This window comes from Poecile atricapillus, chromosome 3 (genome assembly GCF_030490865.1).
Source record: "Poecile atricapillus isolate bPoeAtr1 chromosome 3, bPoeAtr1.hap1, whole genome shotgun sequence".
Lineage (NCBI taxonomy): Eukaryota > Metazoa > Chordata > Aves > Passeriformes > Paridae > Poecile > Poecile atricapillus.
In genome coordinates, this window is record NC_081251.1 from 116,377,682 (window position 1) to 116,394,428 (window position 16,747).

The following is a 16,747-nucleotide window of genomic DNA, read 5'->3' on the forward strand; positions in this document are numbered from 1 at the left end:
TACTACAGCAGAACAACCTGTACCTGAGAGGGGATGGAAGTGTGGCAGAAATCCAGCTGGACATACCTTGAACTTTACACCTTCTGTATACGGGGATGAGTCTGTCTGAGCCTTCTGGTGCCTCACAACTGGGCTGAGGGGTTGGATCAAAGAGACTCAGCATGGAAGCAGCAAGCTCAAAGCCAATCTCCTTGGAGTTGAAGTTGCTGTGTGTCACATCATCCCTAAAGTATCTCCTGGAGAACTTTGTCAGAGGACCTGCTGCCCTGATGCTGGCATCATTGGTGTGGAATTTGGCATCAATCACAAGTCTTCCATCAAAAACAAGGCAAGCATCACTGATGGCCTTAAAGGTTTCATAATCCAGTGTCCTGTAGGCAAAGCTAAAAAATGCCTAAAAAGAGATGTAAATAAGAGAAGGTAACTGTATATTAATTACTGGCTGATTCCATATATCAAAACCCAGACTTTATTCTGAATGTTATTTTAAAAAACAAGAATGTGAAACACAGTGTGATTTTAGCAACACTGTCACAGCAGAGAGATCCTTCTGATCCAGCATTTACAGCTACCAAAGTTAAAACTAAGACAGCAGAATGGGGAATTACTAAACTAGACTCAGCTGGTCCTGGTTATTAGATATTATAAAAACTCCAACATTTGCCACATCAAACAGCCTGAATGTCTGTGCTTATTTTCTGTGTTAGTCCAAGCATGGAACATAGACCTAAACCTCTTGTGAAGTTTGTTTTCTTTCAAATGTTCAAGCCAACATGAAACTCCAAGGAACAGAAAATCACAATGTAGTTGGAATTTAGCAAGATAATTGTGCATTACAAGTGTTTTCCCAACTGTTGAGCCTGTTTACTCACAAAATGAGTTACTTTGGCTAACTGGCACAGGGACAGTCAATGAAATGGAAAGATCAGAAATTAAATTTGTTTAATGATGAAATGTCATCCTCATTCCAGCTATAGCAATGGAATTTCAGTCAGTGGAAGCTGCAAAGGCCAAGGACCCATAATCCATAAATTCCTGTTTTAAGTCCCAAAGAGAAAATCAAGCAATAATTCTCTTCTTTTGTCCTTTCATGGCACGGGCACAGTCCTTCTCCTGAGGCACAGGGAAGCAGAAGCTGGGGCAGCAGGAGCAGCACTGCAAGGCAGGCAGAGCTGGGAGCAGCCAGCAGACGTGGGGGAAGCAACAACCATGAGCAGCGTCCTCGAAGCTTCCTCTGGCCAAGGATAAAGCAAGAGCTGGCAGAACACGGTCCCCAAAGGAGGGTAAGACAAGAGTGCCCACTGGACATGGAAGGGTGGAAGGAATAACAATGACAAGGTCCAGAGATGTTTTGAACAAGACCACAGTCGGCCAAGGGCCCAGGTGAAGACTGAATCTCATTGCTCCAAGGGTTTGTGAAGCCCCAGAGCCCTCACACAGCTTTCCCCACCATCAGTGTCCTCAGTTTTTAAAACCATCAGACAATAAGTTGCTGCCCCTTCAGCAAGAAATATTCCTTTACGGGCAGAGGAGAGGGTGCAAGGGTCTCAGAGGAGCACATCTTCCCTTGCTGCCTTCATCCTCAACAGCCCAAGACTAAATTGTTAGGCCAAAGCAGCATCTGTGATCTGTCCTTCCCTTAGCACCAGCTCAGGACAAACCTGTGATGGGGGTAAAGGGGTTACCCAGCTGAGAGCTTTCCTGGGGACCAAGGGCAGGTGTCAGATACTCCAGTAGCTGAAAGGAGAGGCGCAGGGAGCTGGACATTTCAGCAACGCTGGCGCAAGCAGGGATGCGGCAGTTGAGGAGCCAGAGCCCCTGGGCTTGTTCGTAGATAAACTGATGAGCTATGCACAGCTAAGGGAATTTTGATCATCTCAGAGATCCAAACATCCAGGAAGCTCTGGCCACGAGGGCAAGAGGACCACACAGCCCCACATCCCGCCGGCTGACAGGCAGGACAGTGTCACAGGAGGGGAGGGGAGGGCTGCAACCTCCAGGCGGGAGCCATCTGTCAGCCCAGGCAGGAGGGAGGGAGGAGGGAGGCTGCTGCTGCTTTAGGGAAAGAAGAGATTTTCTCCTGTTGTTTTTATCCTGCAGGACTCAACAAATTAAGTCCCCAAGAACTGCCAATCAACAGTTGATACTGGCTGAAATCCCAGAGCTGCTGCAGAGACGATTCCTGCAGAGCCTGGTCTCTCGTGAGTGCAGCTGCCTTCCTGGTGGAGCTGCTCTCCAGAGCCCTCTGCTCCTCTGAGTCTGATTCTGGAGGCAGATACAGGAGCCTTGCACGGCAGCTGAACTGGGTTTGGAGAACACAAAGCCCTTGACATCACAAGTAATTGCAGTCTTTCATCTTAGAGGCTGTGAAAGAGAGACCTCCACAGGGAAGGACTGTGGATGGAGGAAGGATGAGCATGGGGCAGAATGAGCAGGAGAAAGAAACCCCAAGGCAAGGGGCATCTGAAGGAACAGTGCAGGCCTCACAGACACAGTGGTGGGGAAAAGACAGGGGGCTGAAGGGGAGCTGGTCAGTGGATACCAAGTTGCAAAAACAAGAATCATATTGAGATCTTTTTGGAAGGATGAAAATAGAGTGATGACAAGGAAAAAGGAGAGAACTTATAAAGCTGCATACAAGGGGAGAGCAGGATGAACATCACTACTATCACTACTGATAGGGAGTCAGGAGACTGCTACAGATAAAAGTGCTGTGTGAGGTCTTCACCCGATGATGAAGGGTTTAACCATCCCTGTGTGAAAAAGGACAGGGCTGCAGGGAGCCCACACCTGGGGAGCTCTCTGGGAGCAGCACAGGGCTCACCCTCTCCACAGTTAACCCCAGCAGCTGCACAGAGCAGGGCAGCACAGCAGGAGTACAGGGGGGCTTGGTGGCTCCCTAGGGATGCAGGTCTGGAAGTGACTCACTCCTATGGATTATCCCAGTAAAGGGAAACACAACTATGCTGACCCTTAGGGAAGGCTAGAACCTGCCCCCAGTCTCAGAGCAGAGCCACACCTCTGACATGACAGCTTCCATGAGATATTGGTACTGGAAGTGAAAAAAACTGCAATCATTGATGTAGAGGGAAAGGAACCTGCTTAAAATATATTTTCATTAAGTTACAAACTATCCCAGTGTTTTTGGCTTCTACTATGACAATCAAATGCACATAACTATAGACAGGAGTAATTGCACATTTAAATAAGAAAAGTATTTCTGGAATTACTTCAGAAATGAATTAAGAGTATTTGTCACTCGGCAGTGAACAATTACTTGTGTGTCAGGTGACTTAAATACATTTTAATCCAAATCAGTCAGGGCATTAACAATAGGTTTATTTGGATTTTTTAAAAACCAGTTGTTGAGACTGAGGGATGTTCAGTCTCAGAGAGGCCGTGAGGAAGCAGATCAGTGTGTGAGGGAGCAGGTAAATTGATGTTTTGTGCTGAGGGCCATTGGAAGGGGCACTCACCGAGCAGGGCAGGCACAGCGGCTCTGCGGCTGCGCTCTCGAGCGGTTTGAAGGCAGCCCAGGCGATGTGGCCGTGCTCATCCTGGCCCCACTCTGCCAGGACACTCTCAGGGTACACGGCCACCCCAGCCTGTGCCAGGGCATCCCCCACCACACGCTCCAGGGCGGCGTCCCCGAGGCACGGACCGGCAGAGCTGAGCGGAGCCCGCACGAGATGGATGCAGGAGCCATCAATCCCAAGGGATAAGAGGGTTTCTACCGTGGTGTAAATGTCAATTGTATTCCCATACACAATGACGTTCCCTAAGAGGAAAAAAAAGGGGGGAAAGATTTCTAAGACACACAATGAAAACCTTATTAGTATAACTCAGATGATAATAACATGGAATTGCTCTCTTTGACCCTCTAATTTCTCTGATGCTATGAAGCAAACAATGTTACCTAGCAACAGCAGCTAAGATAATTTAGTGAAGAATCTGTACAAAACATCCCACAAAGTAGGCAAGTACTTAACACAGAAGTATGATATTCATCCCGACCCCATAATCTGAAATTATTTTGATTGAAAAGCCTCTAGGGGAAATAAATAAAGAAATCACCATTTTTATTTTGTTCTCCCCTCTCTCCCTAATTTTGCTCATTCAAAGGACGGATGGAGTGGGGAGCGAACAGAATCAAATTCAATACATCATGCAGAAAACCCCCACAAAGCACAGAAAGGCCAAGGCATAGAAAAACAAGCCCTTGTGCCACACGCAGGTCACCAGTGCCACCGCTCCCTTCTGCCAGAGCCTGATCTCCAGAGAATGGGGATGGCCCTGCAGAGGGACCTGTCCCTGCTGGTGGGGAGAGCTCAGCACCACTCTGAAGGCAGCTGCACATGGCACAATGCCCAGCCCAGAGCCAGTTCCATCCCTGCCCACTGCTGGGAGCTCAGCGAGCTGCAGGCATCCATCCATCATCCATCCATCCATCCATCCATCCATCCACCCATCCATCCATCATCCATCATCCATCATCCATCCATCATCCATCAAACCATCATCCATCATCCATCATCCATCCATCCATCATCCATCAATCATCCATCCATCATCCATCCATCATCCATCCGTCCATCCGTCCATCCATCCATCCATCCATCACCCATCCATCATCCATCATCCATCCATCACCCATCCATCACCCATCCATCATCCATCATCCATCCATCATCCATCCATCATCCATCCATCATCCATCCGTCCATCCGTCCATCCATCATCCATCCATCATCCATCAATCCATCCATCATCCATCATCCATCCATCCATCCATCATCCATCCATCATCAATCCATCATCCATCCATCCATCCATCATCCATCCATCATCCATCCATCATCCATCCATCCATCCATCCATCCATCATCCATCATCCATCCATCCATCCATCATCCATCATCCATCCATCATCCATCCATCCATCATCCATCCATCATCCATCCATCCATCATCCATCATCCATCATCCATCCATCATCCATCCATCATCCATCCATCATCCATCATCCATCCATCATCCATCCATCATCCATCCATCCATCATCCATCCATCCATCATCCATCCATCATCCATCCATCCATCATCCATCCATCCATCATCCATCATCCATCCATCCATCATCCATCCATCCATCCATCCATCATCCATCCATCATCCATCCATCATCCATCCATCCATCATCCATCCATCCATCCATCATCCATCCATCATCCATCCATCATCCATCATCCATCATCCATCCATCCATCATCCATCATCCATCATCCATCCATCATCCATCCATCCATCATCCATCATCCATCATCCATCATCCATCCATCATCCATCATCCATCCATCCACCATCTATCCATCATCCATCCATCCATCCATCATCCATCCATCCATCATCCATCCATCCATCATCCATCCATCATCCATCCATCCATCCATCATCCATCCATCCATCCGTCCATCCATCATCCATCATCCATCCATCATCCATCCATCATCCATCCATCCATCATCCATCATCCATCCATCATCCATCCATCCATCATCAATCCATCATCCATCCATCCATCATCCATCATCCATCATCCATCCATCATCCATCCATCATCCATCCATCATCCATCATCCATCCATCATCCATCCATCATCCATCCATCCATCATCCATCATCCATCCATCCATCCATCATCCATCCATCATCCATCCATCCATCATCCATCCATCCATCATCCATCATCCATCCATCCATCATCCATCCATCCATCCATCCATCATCCATCCATCATCCATCCATCATCCATCCATCCATCATCCATCCATCCATCATCCATCCATCATCCATCCATCATCCATCATCCATCCATCATCCATCATCCATCCATCCATCATCCATCATCCATCATCCATCCATCATCCATCCATCCATCATCCATCATCCATCATCCATCATCCATCCATCATCCATCATCCATCCATCCACCATCTATCCATCATCCATCCATCCATCCATCATCCATCCATCCATCATCCATCCATCCATCATCCATCCATCATCCATCCATCCATCCATCATCCATCCATCCATCCGTCCATCCATCATCCATCATCCATCCATCATCCATCCATCATCCATCCATCCATCATCCATCCATCATCCATCCATCATCCATCATCCATCCATCCATCATCCATCCATCATCCATCATCCATCATCCATCATCCATCATCCATCATCCATCCATCCATCCATCATCCATCCATCATCCATCCATCATCCATCCATCATCCATCCATCCATCATCCATCCATCATCCATCAATCCATCCATCATCCATCCATCCATCATCCATCCATCATCCATCCATCATCCATCCATCATCCATCCATCATCCATCATCCATCCATCATCCATCATCCATCCATCATCCATCCATCCATCCATCCATCCATCCATCCATCCATCCATCCATCCATCCATCCATCCATCCATCCATCATCCATCCATCCAAGCAGCTGCTGTGACAGCAGCATGTAGGAACTGCTGCTCCTTCTGCAGAGCATCAGCACCAGCACAGAAACCACTCCTGAATCCAGCTCCAGCCTCCTACCCTGGGCAAAGGGAGCTCAGACCTGACCCACCCCTCCTGCCTGGCACTGCAGAGCTGCAGGGCAGGGCCCTGCTCATTCTCCTCCTGATCTGGTGCCACTTCAAATGGCACAGTCAGAGCTAAGCAGGAACACGCGGAGGGGACAGGGTCTGCTCTGTGTGAGCATAACAGGACTCTCCAGTCTAAGGGCTAAAGTCCTCCTGGCAATAAGAGAGGCAGAGCTGGGAGGCAGCAGTGCAGCTCTGTGTTTTATCTCAGGATGGTTTCATATAAAACACATCAACATTCCTCTGAGCAGGACTGAGACTTGCTCCTTCTCCTCCCCATTCCCTGTGCCCCCTTTTGGAACAGCAAGCATTTGTCTGCTGTGTGATCCACTCAGGCTTTGAGCAGCCCAGGTGCAGCTGGCACAGGGAGCTCCTCTCTGGGGCTAAGGACCCTCACCCCAGGGCAGAGCCCAGCCCTGCAGGCTCTGTGCACACCACACACCCCACAGCCATGCCACACTCAGCTGCCCCAGCCCCGTGTCCACATCAGCTTCTGTGTTTCAGATCTGACCTGGCAGCACAGGATGCCTCAAAAGCACCTTCCCAGTGTTTTCATGTTCCTCACCTGGGCAGTGCTGCCAACAACTCGCATGTTTATCTAGAGTGGCATTTCTGCCTCGCCACAAGTGACAGCATCCCCTGTGCCCTGAACTGTTTTATTTCATGGGCTAAACTAATCTCACTGGACCATGTTTTGCTGCATGAGATGCAGGGCAATACCAAATTGAGCATGAACACAGCCCCAGCTCCCAAGAATATTAATGATAAAAACGTTAACAGATGTTCTACTATTCCCCTTTGACTACAAGGTTATTTTATTCGTCCCCATCAGTTTGGCTACTTGTAGCTGCCAAAGAAACATCTCTCTTCATAGCTGCCAGAGAAAAGATTTGCCCCATGAGTACGCTGCATGTCAGTGACAGAATACATGTTTTTGCTGTTCACAGCAATGACCCAAGGGACAGAACCATTTTACCTGCAAATCTATCAACTTGAACACAAAAGAAGCAAGAGATCTTCCTACTTCCATAAATATCATATAGCATCCAGGAATGCTGCAGTGTGTCCATCACTGAGCAGACTTCCTAAGCCAGAAGAACCTGTCCCACAGCTTGTGCCTGCAGCTGCACTGGCCTCAGGACAGTGCCAGAGGAGAAGACAGGTGTACACCTGATTGTTTTTTCCCCACTGCAGCAGGGTGTAATGCAAGAAGAGCCCAGCAGAAGCCGTGGGTAGGTAAAGGCCAGCTTTGCTATACTCATTTTTATTAAAGCCAGGTGCTGACAGTGCAGGCCAGGATGTGGTGTGCAGGTGCTGACACCTCATGCTACATTTACACGTTTTCAATTTGCAGGGAGTGAAATGTATGAGGATTGAAGAGGATGCCGTGGCTGTGGCTGGAAAAGGAGGATGAGGAGGGCTTCCCTGAGGCAAAGCTCCATTCTGACTGCAGGGCAAGGCTGGGCTGAGACCCTTCACCCTTGGGCAGCACAGCCCCCTCAGAGAGAAGCTCAGTTCCTGCATTAGACACTGGCATTTAGAGATGGATAAGATCAGATGAGAGCCCTACATTTCTCAAGGAAAATTAAAATTCTGTTTTATATGGTAATATTAAATACAACTGCATTAGATCAGGGAAAACAATGCTCCTTTATTGACCCCTTGTAAATCAACAATTTACTGCTTCTGCTTATTACAATATTAGTGGCTTTTTAGACGACAGTGCTAGTAGTCTAGGAACTGCAGATATTCATTATGGACTGAAATTATGCCTACTGAACAGAGAGCAGTTCCTCAGGATGCTTTTATTATTTAACTTCATGAAAATGTATGTATCTGTGAGTAAACATAATAACGTTCTCCAGAAAAAAACAGCCATCAATAAAGATCATTACAGTAGTTTTATCGTTTATTACCTGAATGTCAGTGTCCTGCTGCAGAGCAGACTCATTAATTTTCCACAAGTAGAAGCACAAGATTTCGGTGACCCTAAAGTGACCTGAATCTTTGCAGTTTGCAAAAGCTAAAGGAGAAACCCAGTATGAGCTAAAGCATTGGTGGCTCCAGTCAGTGATTCATGCATTGGAATTTTAATGCAAGAGTATTCCTACAAACACGCTTTTAATAAGGCAGTAAACTATGCTTAGGTGAAGAGAAAAAAAATAATTGCTCCATTTTGGGCCATTAAAGCATTTTTGTTCCTTACTTTACTTCCATCCTACTTTTATTTTCATGGAAAGTGCAGAGCTAATAGGAGATGAGTTTCAATTAGTCCCAATTACAGCTGTAATAGGTTCCATGCATTAGGTGGCTGGGTTTCATCAGTGAAGCCACAGAGGCAGCCACGGGGCCAGTGCTCGCCCTGCTCCCAGAAGCAGCAGAAAGCCCTCCCAGAGCCCTGGCACAACTGCCAAGAGTGAAGGAATGATGTTTGAAAGAAACACAGCTGGAGAAAGAAGCAGAGTGAGGAATAAGAGAACCTGAGATCAGTGGAGGAAGACCTCTCCAGCTGGGCACTCTGCACAGCAGCAGAGAACTTCATGGAAGAGCAAGAGGAGGGACCTGAAGCCAGAGCAGGGGGAAAGGGGATGGTGTCACATCTCTCCTTGACCACATCTCCAGAAGTTCCCCCAGAGCAGCCTCACAGGTGGTGTGAATTCACCTTCTCTAGGCATGAAGCCATGCCAGGGCCTCACTGAGAGAGGCAGCTGCAGCCTGGAGCCAAGGCCAGCAGCAGTGCCAAGTGAGGATGACCAAACCCTGAGTTCAGCCTCGTGCCAAGGCAGGTGAGACACGGCGGCTGTGCCGTGTGCTGCGGGGTGACCGATCCCTGGCACGTCCCTGAGCAGGGAGCACCTGCCAGGATGGGCACACAGGGCACACATCAAGCACCAGCTGCAGCAAAAGGGAAAGCCAGCACCCTCGTGTCTGTGCAAAGCCAGCTGCTGTGGCAGCCACACACCAGCTACGGGCAGGGCTGGCACCAGGGAGGACAGGACAGGCAGGGCTGGCACCAGGGAGGACAGGACAGGCAGGGCTGGCACCAGGGAGGACAGGACAGGCAGAGCTGGCAGCAGGGAGGACAGGACAGGCAGAGCTGGCACCAGGGAGGACAGGACAGGCAGAGCTGGCACCAGGGAGGACAGGACAGGCAGAGCTGGCACCAGGGAGGACAGGACAGGCAGGGCTGGCACCAGGGAGGACAGGACAGGCAGGGCTGGCACCAGGGAGGACAGGCAGGGCTGGCACCAGGGAGGACAGGCAGGGCTGGCACCAGGGAGGACAGGACAGGCAGAGCTGGCACCAGGGAGGACAGGCAGAGCTGGCACCAGGGAGGACAGGACAGGCAGAGCTGGCACCAGGGAGGACAGGCAGAGCTGGCACCAGGGAGGACAGGACAGGCAGAGCTGGCACCAGGGAGGACAGGCAGAGCTGGCACCAGGGAGGACAGGCAGAGCTGGCACCAGGGAGGACAGGACAGGCAGGGCTGGCACCAGGGAGGACAGGACAGGCAGGGCTGGCACCAGGGAGGACAGGACAGGCAGGGCTGGCACCAGGGAGGACAGGACAGGCAGGGCTGGCACCAGGGAGGACAGGACAGGCAGAGCTGGCACCAGGGAGGACAGGACAGGCAGAGCTGGCACCAGGGAGGACAGGACAGGCAGAGCTGGCACCAGGGAGGACAGGACAGGCAGGGCTGGCACCAGGGAGGACAGGACAGGCAGGGCTGGCACCAGGGAGGACAGGACAGGCAGGGCTGGCACCAGGGAGGACAGGACAGGCAGAGCTGGCACCAGGGAGGACAGACAGAGCTGGACTGCTCTGAGGCCAGGGAGCTGGCTGAGAAACACTGCCACCTTTATCACAGCAAGACCTGCAGGATGCTAAAGGAATTTCCAGTGTTTTTAGAAGTTCCCTCAAGGACTGCCAAGCAGATGTGAACCTTGCACCACACCGAATCACTGCCAATTCCCATGACACTCCACAAACACATCCTCAGGAGAGTCCTGCTCTTGCACTCTGCCAGCAGCAATTCCCCACAAAGACAGCTTTCCTGCTCTGAACTGTCCTGGCTCAGACACAGCAGGAACTGACACCTGATCAACTCACTGACCCTGCTCTCTGTTTCTCTAGTTCAAAGTTGGCTCAGGAAGCTGGATGGTGCTGAGTGTCCTCCACAGCGCATGCACAGTGGATGAACCAGAGAACAAACGAACAGAGCACACACAACAAGGCTGAGGAAACACAGGGATGGTGCACATTGGCATAAACCTCTGATTTTAAGGGTTAAAAAGTACCAGGAACTTGCAGTCCTGTGTGAAAATCTGATGCAACTGAATACAATGCTGACAGACACTTCCTAATTTAGACTTATTTTCTTTCTGTTATGCCACAAATCTAGATATCTTTCTATACAGCAGAAAACCACATCCAGTAATTAAATTATTATTTCATTGGCTAATTAATGACTCTGGACAGATTTGCATTTGGGACTCATTCAGTTTTATATAATAACTGCAGATAATTAATCTATCTCAAACCTTTCTTTCCCAGCTAAGCATGCTGGGTATCAAAAATAACAAAAAATTGTAAATTAATCTGGAAAACAAAGCACAGCAGATGAAAGACTTTGTTAGAATTCATCAGGCACCAATTATAGCAGGGAAGAGAGGAACTAATAAGCCTAAGAAGCATTTCTGTAAGTGCAGGTACTAAGGGAGCCCCTCACCTCTGGAGCTGACGAGGTTTTCCTGCAGCCAGCGTGCTGCCTCCAGGCAGTCCTGGGCGCTGTTGAGAGTGAAGTGGTTGGAAGGGACTTTCTCTGTGAATCTCTGTGGCCACTGACTCGTGACTTCAGTGCTGTCTGCTCCTGTGGGGGCCAAGGCCTGCAGGAATGAGGCAGTGAGTGGATATAAGGCACGGACCTTGGAGATGGTAAAACACACTCTCACTTTGGCTACCCCAGGGCTGCTGTTCTGGCACATCCCAGGGTCACTCTCAGCAGCAGCAAACACACCCATGGGCACAGGGAACACTGATCCCACTGATCTGAGTGTCCACTCAGAGCATGTGCTCCCTGTTTCCTGCGGGATGTGGCTCCAAACAGCGCTGCCAGGGCAAGTGGAGGCACATGGCAAACAGCACAAATGTCCCAACACTCAGCAGGGGATCCCAGCAGCTCTCTGAATAACAGATCACTTAAAATGGCCCTTGGAAAGTCTTTGTGAAGCACACTGCCTCCACCTTTTGTCAGCAAAAATCAGCCTTCTAAAATGACTGATTTTGTCCCAGAGAAAGGGATCAAAACCTGCTTGATGGTTCAAACGTGAAGATTCAGTAACACAATCACTGTGTAATGCTGCTCTACAATAACAAACTGGGTCTGAGCTGTACAAAGCAAAAAGGGAATCTTGTCTCTGACTTCCTCAGCACCACTGAGCCACATCCTGAACCCTGTTCTCACTGCCAGCCAGATCAACTGAAATACTGCTGGGTCGTGTAAAACCAGGCGTGACACCAAAAGATCTTACTCAACAAGTAAATCTCTAAATCATAACACATAATGTTTTACTAAGCATTAATTTGACTGCTTACCAAATAGGGAACAGCTTATAAAAAAGGATGGACTAGAGCTCTGTGTAATAAAACAGAAGCCACTAATTTCTTATCCTTTTGTATAGCTTGAAAGTGAGAACAGATGATGATGAGATTTCTTCTCAAAGGCATATAAAACCTGCCTTTTCCCTTGCCATCTTTATCTTTTCTCCCCCCGTGCAGTTACTTGACATAAATTATTTTGCAAGTCAGAGCTACCTCTGAACACCTTTTCCTAGGAGCACTTTTCCAGCCCACACTTTGGCTTTTGTTTCATCCCTGCTGAGCAGTGCCCATGGGCTGCTGTTTAAGCATGGCTGTGCCCTGAGAAGGCTCCCAGGCACACAGGCAGCCAGACACCGCTCTGGGATGTGCTACAGCCCTGCAAAGCTGCAGACACTGCTCACACCCATCTCCTGATTTCAAAGGCAAAATGCCTTGCTCCCAACTCCCACCCCAAACCAGCCAGGTAAGGCAAAGCCCTGCAGCAAGGGGGCTGCATCAAGCTGCCTGTTTGGCTGTATCCCCTGATGGCCTCGTGGGGATACAGGAGCCAAAAGCCACCCTGCCCAGGGAGTCTGAGTGGAAGCTGACTCCAACATCTTACATGCAGCTAAGGGTCTGCTTCAATCTCACTGCAAACTCAGCTGTGTGCTGAGCACCGTGGATGTGCCTAGGCATGGCCATCACGTGAGATGAGTAATTAATTTGATAAGGAATTCTCTCCATTTCCAAAACTAGGTCAAATGGTGATGGACCAGCTGGAGTTAAGTCTCCTGTGGCTGGGACCACATGTCAGCTGAGCCTGCTCCTTAGCAGGTTTAATGGTTATGGTGGCAAAAACACTGGCAGCTTTTCCTCCTGGCCAACCCTGAGCAGTAACTGCTGGTGGGAAACTCTGCCTGACCCTCCTTTCCTCTCCTCCAGCAGCAGCACAGCCCAACCAGCTGCACTACAGGGCTGCAAACTGCTGCTGCTGCCCTGCTGAGGCTGCTTTGCCTAACCTCAGGAACACCACTCCCTGTGGAAAACCTGGGAACAATCCTGTGCTGCTTCCCTCTGCACACAGCTCACCTGGTAGCTCTGGCCCGTGCACAGAACCAGGTAGTCGTAAGGCACTTTCTTCTCCTTGGAAACAACAACGTATTTGGCACTGCGGTTTATGCTCGTCATTTTCCCAACCACAACATTAACCCAGGAACAAAGTGACATCTGTGCATAATCGTCATCATTAAAAGAGTGGCTGCGAAAGAAGAATATCTGTAAGTGACATTTCGGCAGCTGACAGCAGGCATTAATTAGACATCTGGTGAGCTGGGCTCGGGCCCCCAGTGGTTCCCCCTGCTCCCTTGCTGGGAGTTTAGGGCAGTCTACGGTAAAAGATTAGGCATTAGGAGATACTCAGTTACAAATTGACAACTTTCTGCTGAAACCAAACAAGCCCTTCCGGCACTGGGCCTTACAATCACATAATTTAACAACAAAGTCAGAAACTACGCTTTACTCTGCTTTTCCTTTGCAGGCTCATACGAGGTAGAAGCTTTTGAACCTGCAAAGAAAATAATTCAATAGTCCAATTCTTTCTCCAAGATTTCCTTATTCAGCTGTTCCCCAAGTTTCCTTCCTTTGCTATTCAGCTTCACCAGTCACAGCTAAGGTGAGACATAAACACAGGGAATGCACTCTACCATTTTAGCATCCCTATTCCAAAATATTAGTCCAGAAAATTTAAAAATAAATAGAAAGCTAGGAAAATGGTTGTCAGAGCTTTAAGTCTCCTGTTGGTGACCCTCTTCTGAAAGAACTTTTCCAAAATGCAAGAATGACAAATACTGCACACTAAACCTGTCCTGAGTGGAGTGCTCCAGGATGTTTGGGGTGTGCACGGAGCACACATCACAAGCAACGTGCTCTGACAGTGTGAATTCCATGTCAGTACCCTAAAATCACGCCTTGGCTTTGACAGTCTCAGACAAGGTTTGCTTTTCTCATGTTTTAGGGGTGTTACAGCTTGTTCCAAGTAAAAAGCACACCCCAATGTGTGAGAGAAGTATCAAAGATCTGGAAGCTGCTATTTTAAAAAGCCAGTTTTAAAGCAAAATCCAAATGGAACAAAACCTCTTTTATTGCCTCAGTAATGAAAATTACAATTATTTCCAAAGGTCTTTTAAGGCTTGGAGTGTGCCCCCACCAAGTATGTCTGACCAGGTAAATACCAGGACATCTACTTATTACTGCATTTGTACCACCCTCTCTGTTTAACAAGAGCCTCTGCAAAGACAAAGACTCCTGGAGATAAAACACTTTTATACAGACATGCGACATCGCTACAAAACGTGAGGAGAAGCAGAGAGAGAACATTCCCAGCCAGGTCCATGGTGGCCCCTGAATGTCACTAAGCCCAGCAGTGACCCAGCAGGAAACGCACGAGAGGTCACTGGCCACTGCGCAGATCCAGCTGGGCTCAACCCCATCCCTCCCCAACACTGAGAACCTGCACCAGCCAAAGCCTGGTCACTCAGCTTCTTTCCATACAACTGGACAAACACATTGCACAGCAATAAACCCACAGGCTCCAGTGAAAAAGAATGCAACAGATTTAAAACGAGCAAAAAAAAGAAGGGCTCACCAGCCCTTCCCACAGGTGTCTGGTTTTGTGAGACCACAGCAGCACAGCAAGAAAAAACACTGAACAAACTACTGAAAGGAGCAGAGTCTCACCCCTGCCAGGATCTCAGGAGGGGAATGGCCAGTACAGAGACCCTGGGCTTCAGCCAGGCTGTCAGCTCAAGCCACCACAGAAAATACATTCCACCTGTAAAACTAAGCTCGTGGCCTTTTCGAGAGCCAAAACTTGACTTTCTAGGTACACTTAGCAATGAAAACTATTCCACTTTCTCCCACAGGCCTCCAAGTGATTAAACAGAAGGTGCTGGGCCATTCTCAAGCATTGGATGCATTTCTGTGGCAGCAGCAGCTGCAGCAGAGAGCGCAGGCAGAGACCAGCACTGACAGCTGCTGCTTTGCCATTAACACCAAGCCACGCATCCCCGCAATGTGCTCCTGGTTCCACGTTAATCCTCGCTACCAAACTCCCAAAACTGACAGTCAGGATGCCACAGGAACAAACACAGGTTGATTTCACAAACCAGGGGAATTTCAGGATTGAATTGCCAGGCTTTCTGTGATACCCTGCATCCTCTGTACTCGCAGATACCAGAGGAAAATAAATAAGGCAAGAAAACCACTGCCAATTCTGAGCTGTAATAATGCAGAGATCTATAAATAAAATGGACATTAAGGACAGAGGAAGGTTTTCAAAAGCACCTCTATAATTGAGGTGCACAGCTCCCAGGAGACTGACACTGAAAATCACAGGGATGCTTTCAGAAATCATACCCTGCAGAGTTCAATTTTCACTCTTAATCTGCTTTCAGATTTTAACAGCTAAATCTGGTGAGGCAGCTCTGAACTGCAACTTTCTGTCAAGGAGGATGCTTTGTTAGTACAACTCTTTTCTACAGTGAACTTGGGAAAAAGACTTTGTGCATTTATGTGAGAATGTAATTCCTTCATTTGCCACATTTGCACTTGAACACACCCTTTCTACAGTACAAAAAGTAATACAGGTAACTACTTACACAAAATCCCTTGTCAGGGCAAAATTCCAAATGAGATCAGAGAGTTTTAAACAGGTTCCCACTAGACTATTTTCACATCTTTGTGGAGATTTCATTTGTAAGGTTCAGCAAGCAGACGTGGAGCTGTTTTGTCATTTAAAGAGCTAGCCCTTTAGTGCACTGCAGCTCACTGAGGAAAAGTTTTGGTAAAATACAATGTGAAGGCTCCAAAGAGTCACATGCCAAATCTAAATAACTTATACTAAGTTCATTCCCCAACTGTTCAGAATAACTGATCCATTTTAATTCTATGCTTCTCAATGTTCAAAACAACCATGATCAAGTCCACGGTGATGATTTATTCCAAAATAAAACCCACAAATATTGTACTTAAATGAGAATTACACACTGTGAATTTTAAAGAGATAAGATTTTCTCTGACTAAATGGAAGCTATTGTATTTATTGGCAAACAAGGAAGCCCTAAAAGTGTTTGACAGTCCCTAGACAAGGCTCTTCCACCATTTCCCTTCAGCTGTACCCAGCGCTGTGCCTGGGACTGAGGGCAGACTGGCACGAGCAGACCATGAGCAGCAGGACTGATGCAGAACAGCTCTGCCAAACTCATCAACAGCAACAGCAAAATCCCCACCACCACTGCTGGGCTCTGCCTCCCACCACATGCTGCTCTGAGTCAGTCTCTGCCACGTTACCAACATTAACTCTTGTATGCTCTTTGGTTCAGCATTATTTACAACAAAACTCATGGAAGCTAAAAGCCAAACAAGATTTAAAAAGCAAGCAGACATCTTGTGTCATTTGTCATCAACCTGGAAATTGAAACAATCTAAAAAGCCTCAGAAAACA

The 16,747-nt window shown here is 48.2% G+C and overlaps 1 protein-coding gene across 1 annotated transcript in view; it reads right to left on the reverse strand.

Moving 5' to 3' along the window:
• CFAP61 (cilia and flagella associated protein 61) overlaps positions 1–16,747 on the reverse strand; it is a 91,982-nt gene that overhangs the window by 23,721 nt on the left and 51,514 nt on the right. The window contains exons 19-22 of the mRNA XM_058834905.1: positions 13,336–13,504; positions 11,396–11,552; positions 3,477–3,778; positions 67–394 (exon numbers count right to left, since the gene is read on the reverse strand). Coding sequence (XP_058690888.1) covers positions 67–394; positions 3,477–3,778; positions 11,396–11,552; positions 13,336–13,504 — 956 coding nt within the window. The remainder of the gene's footprint in view (positions 1–66; positions 395–3,476; positions 3,779–11,395; positions 11,553–13,335; positions 13,505–16,747) is intronic.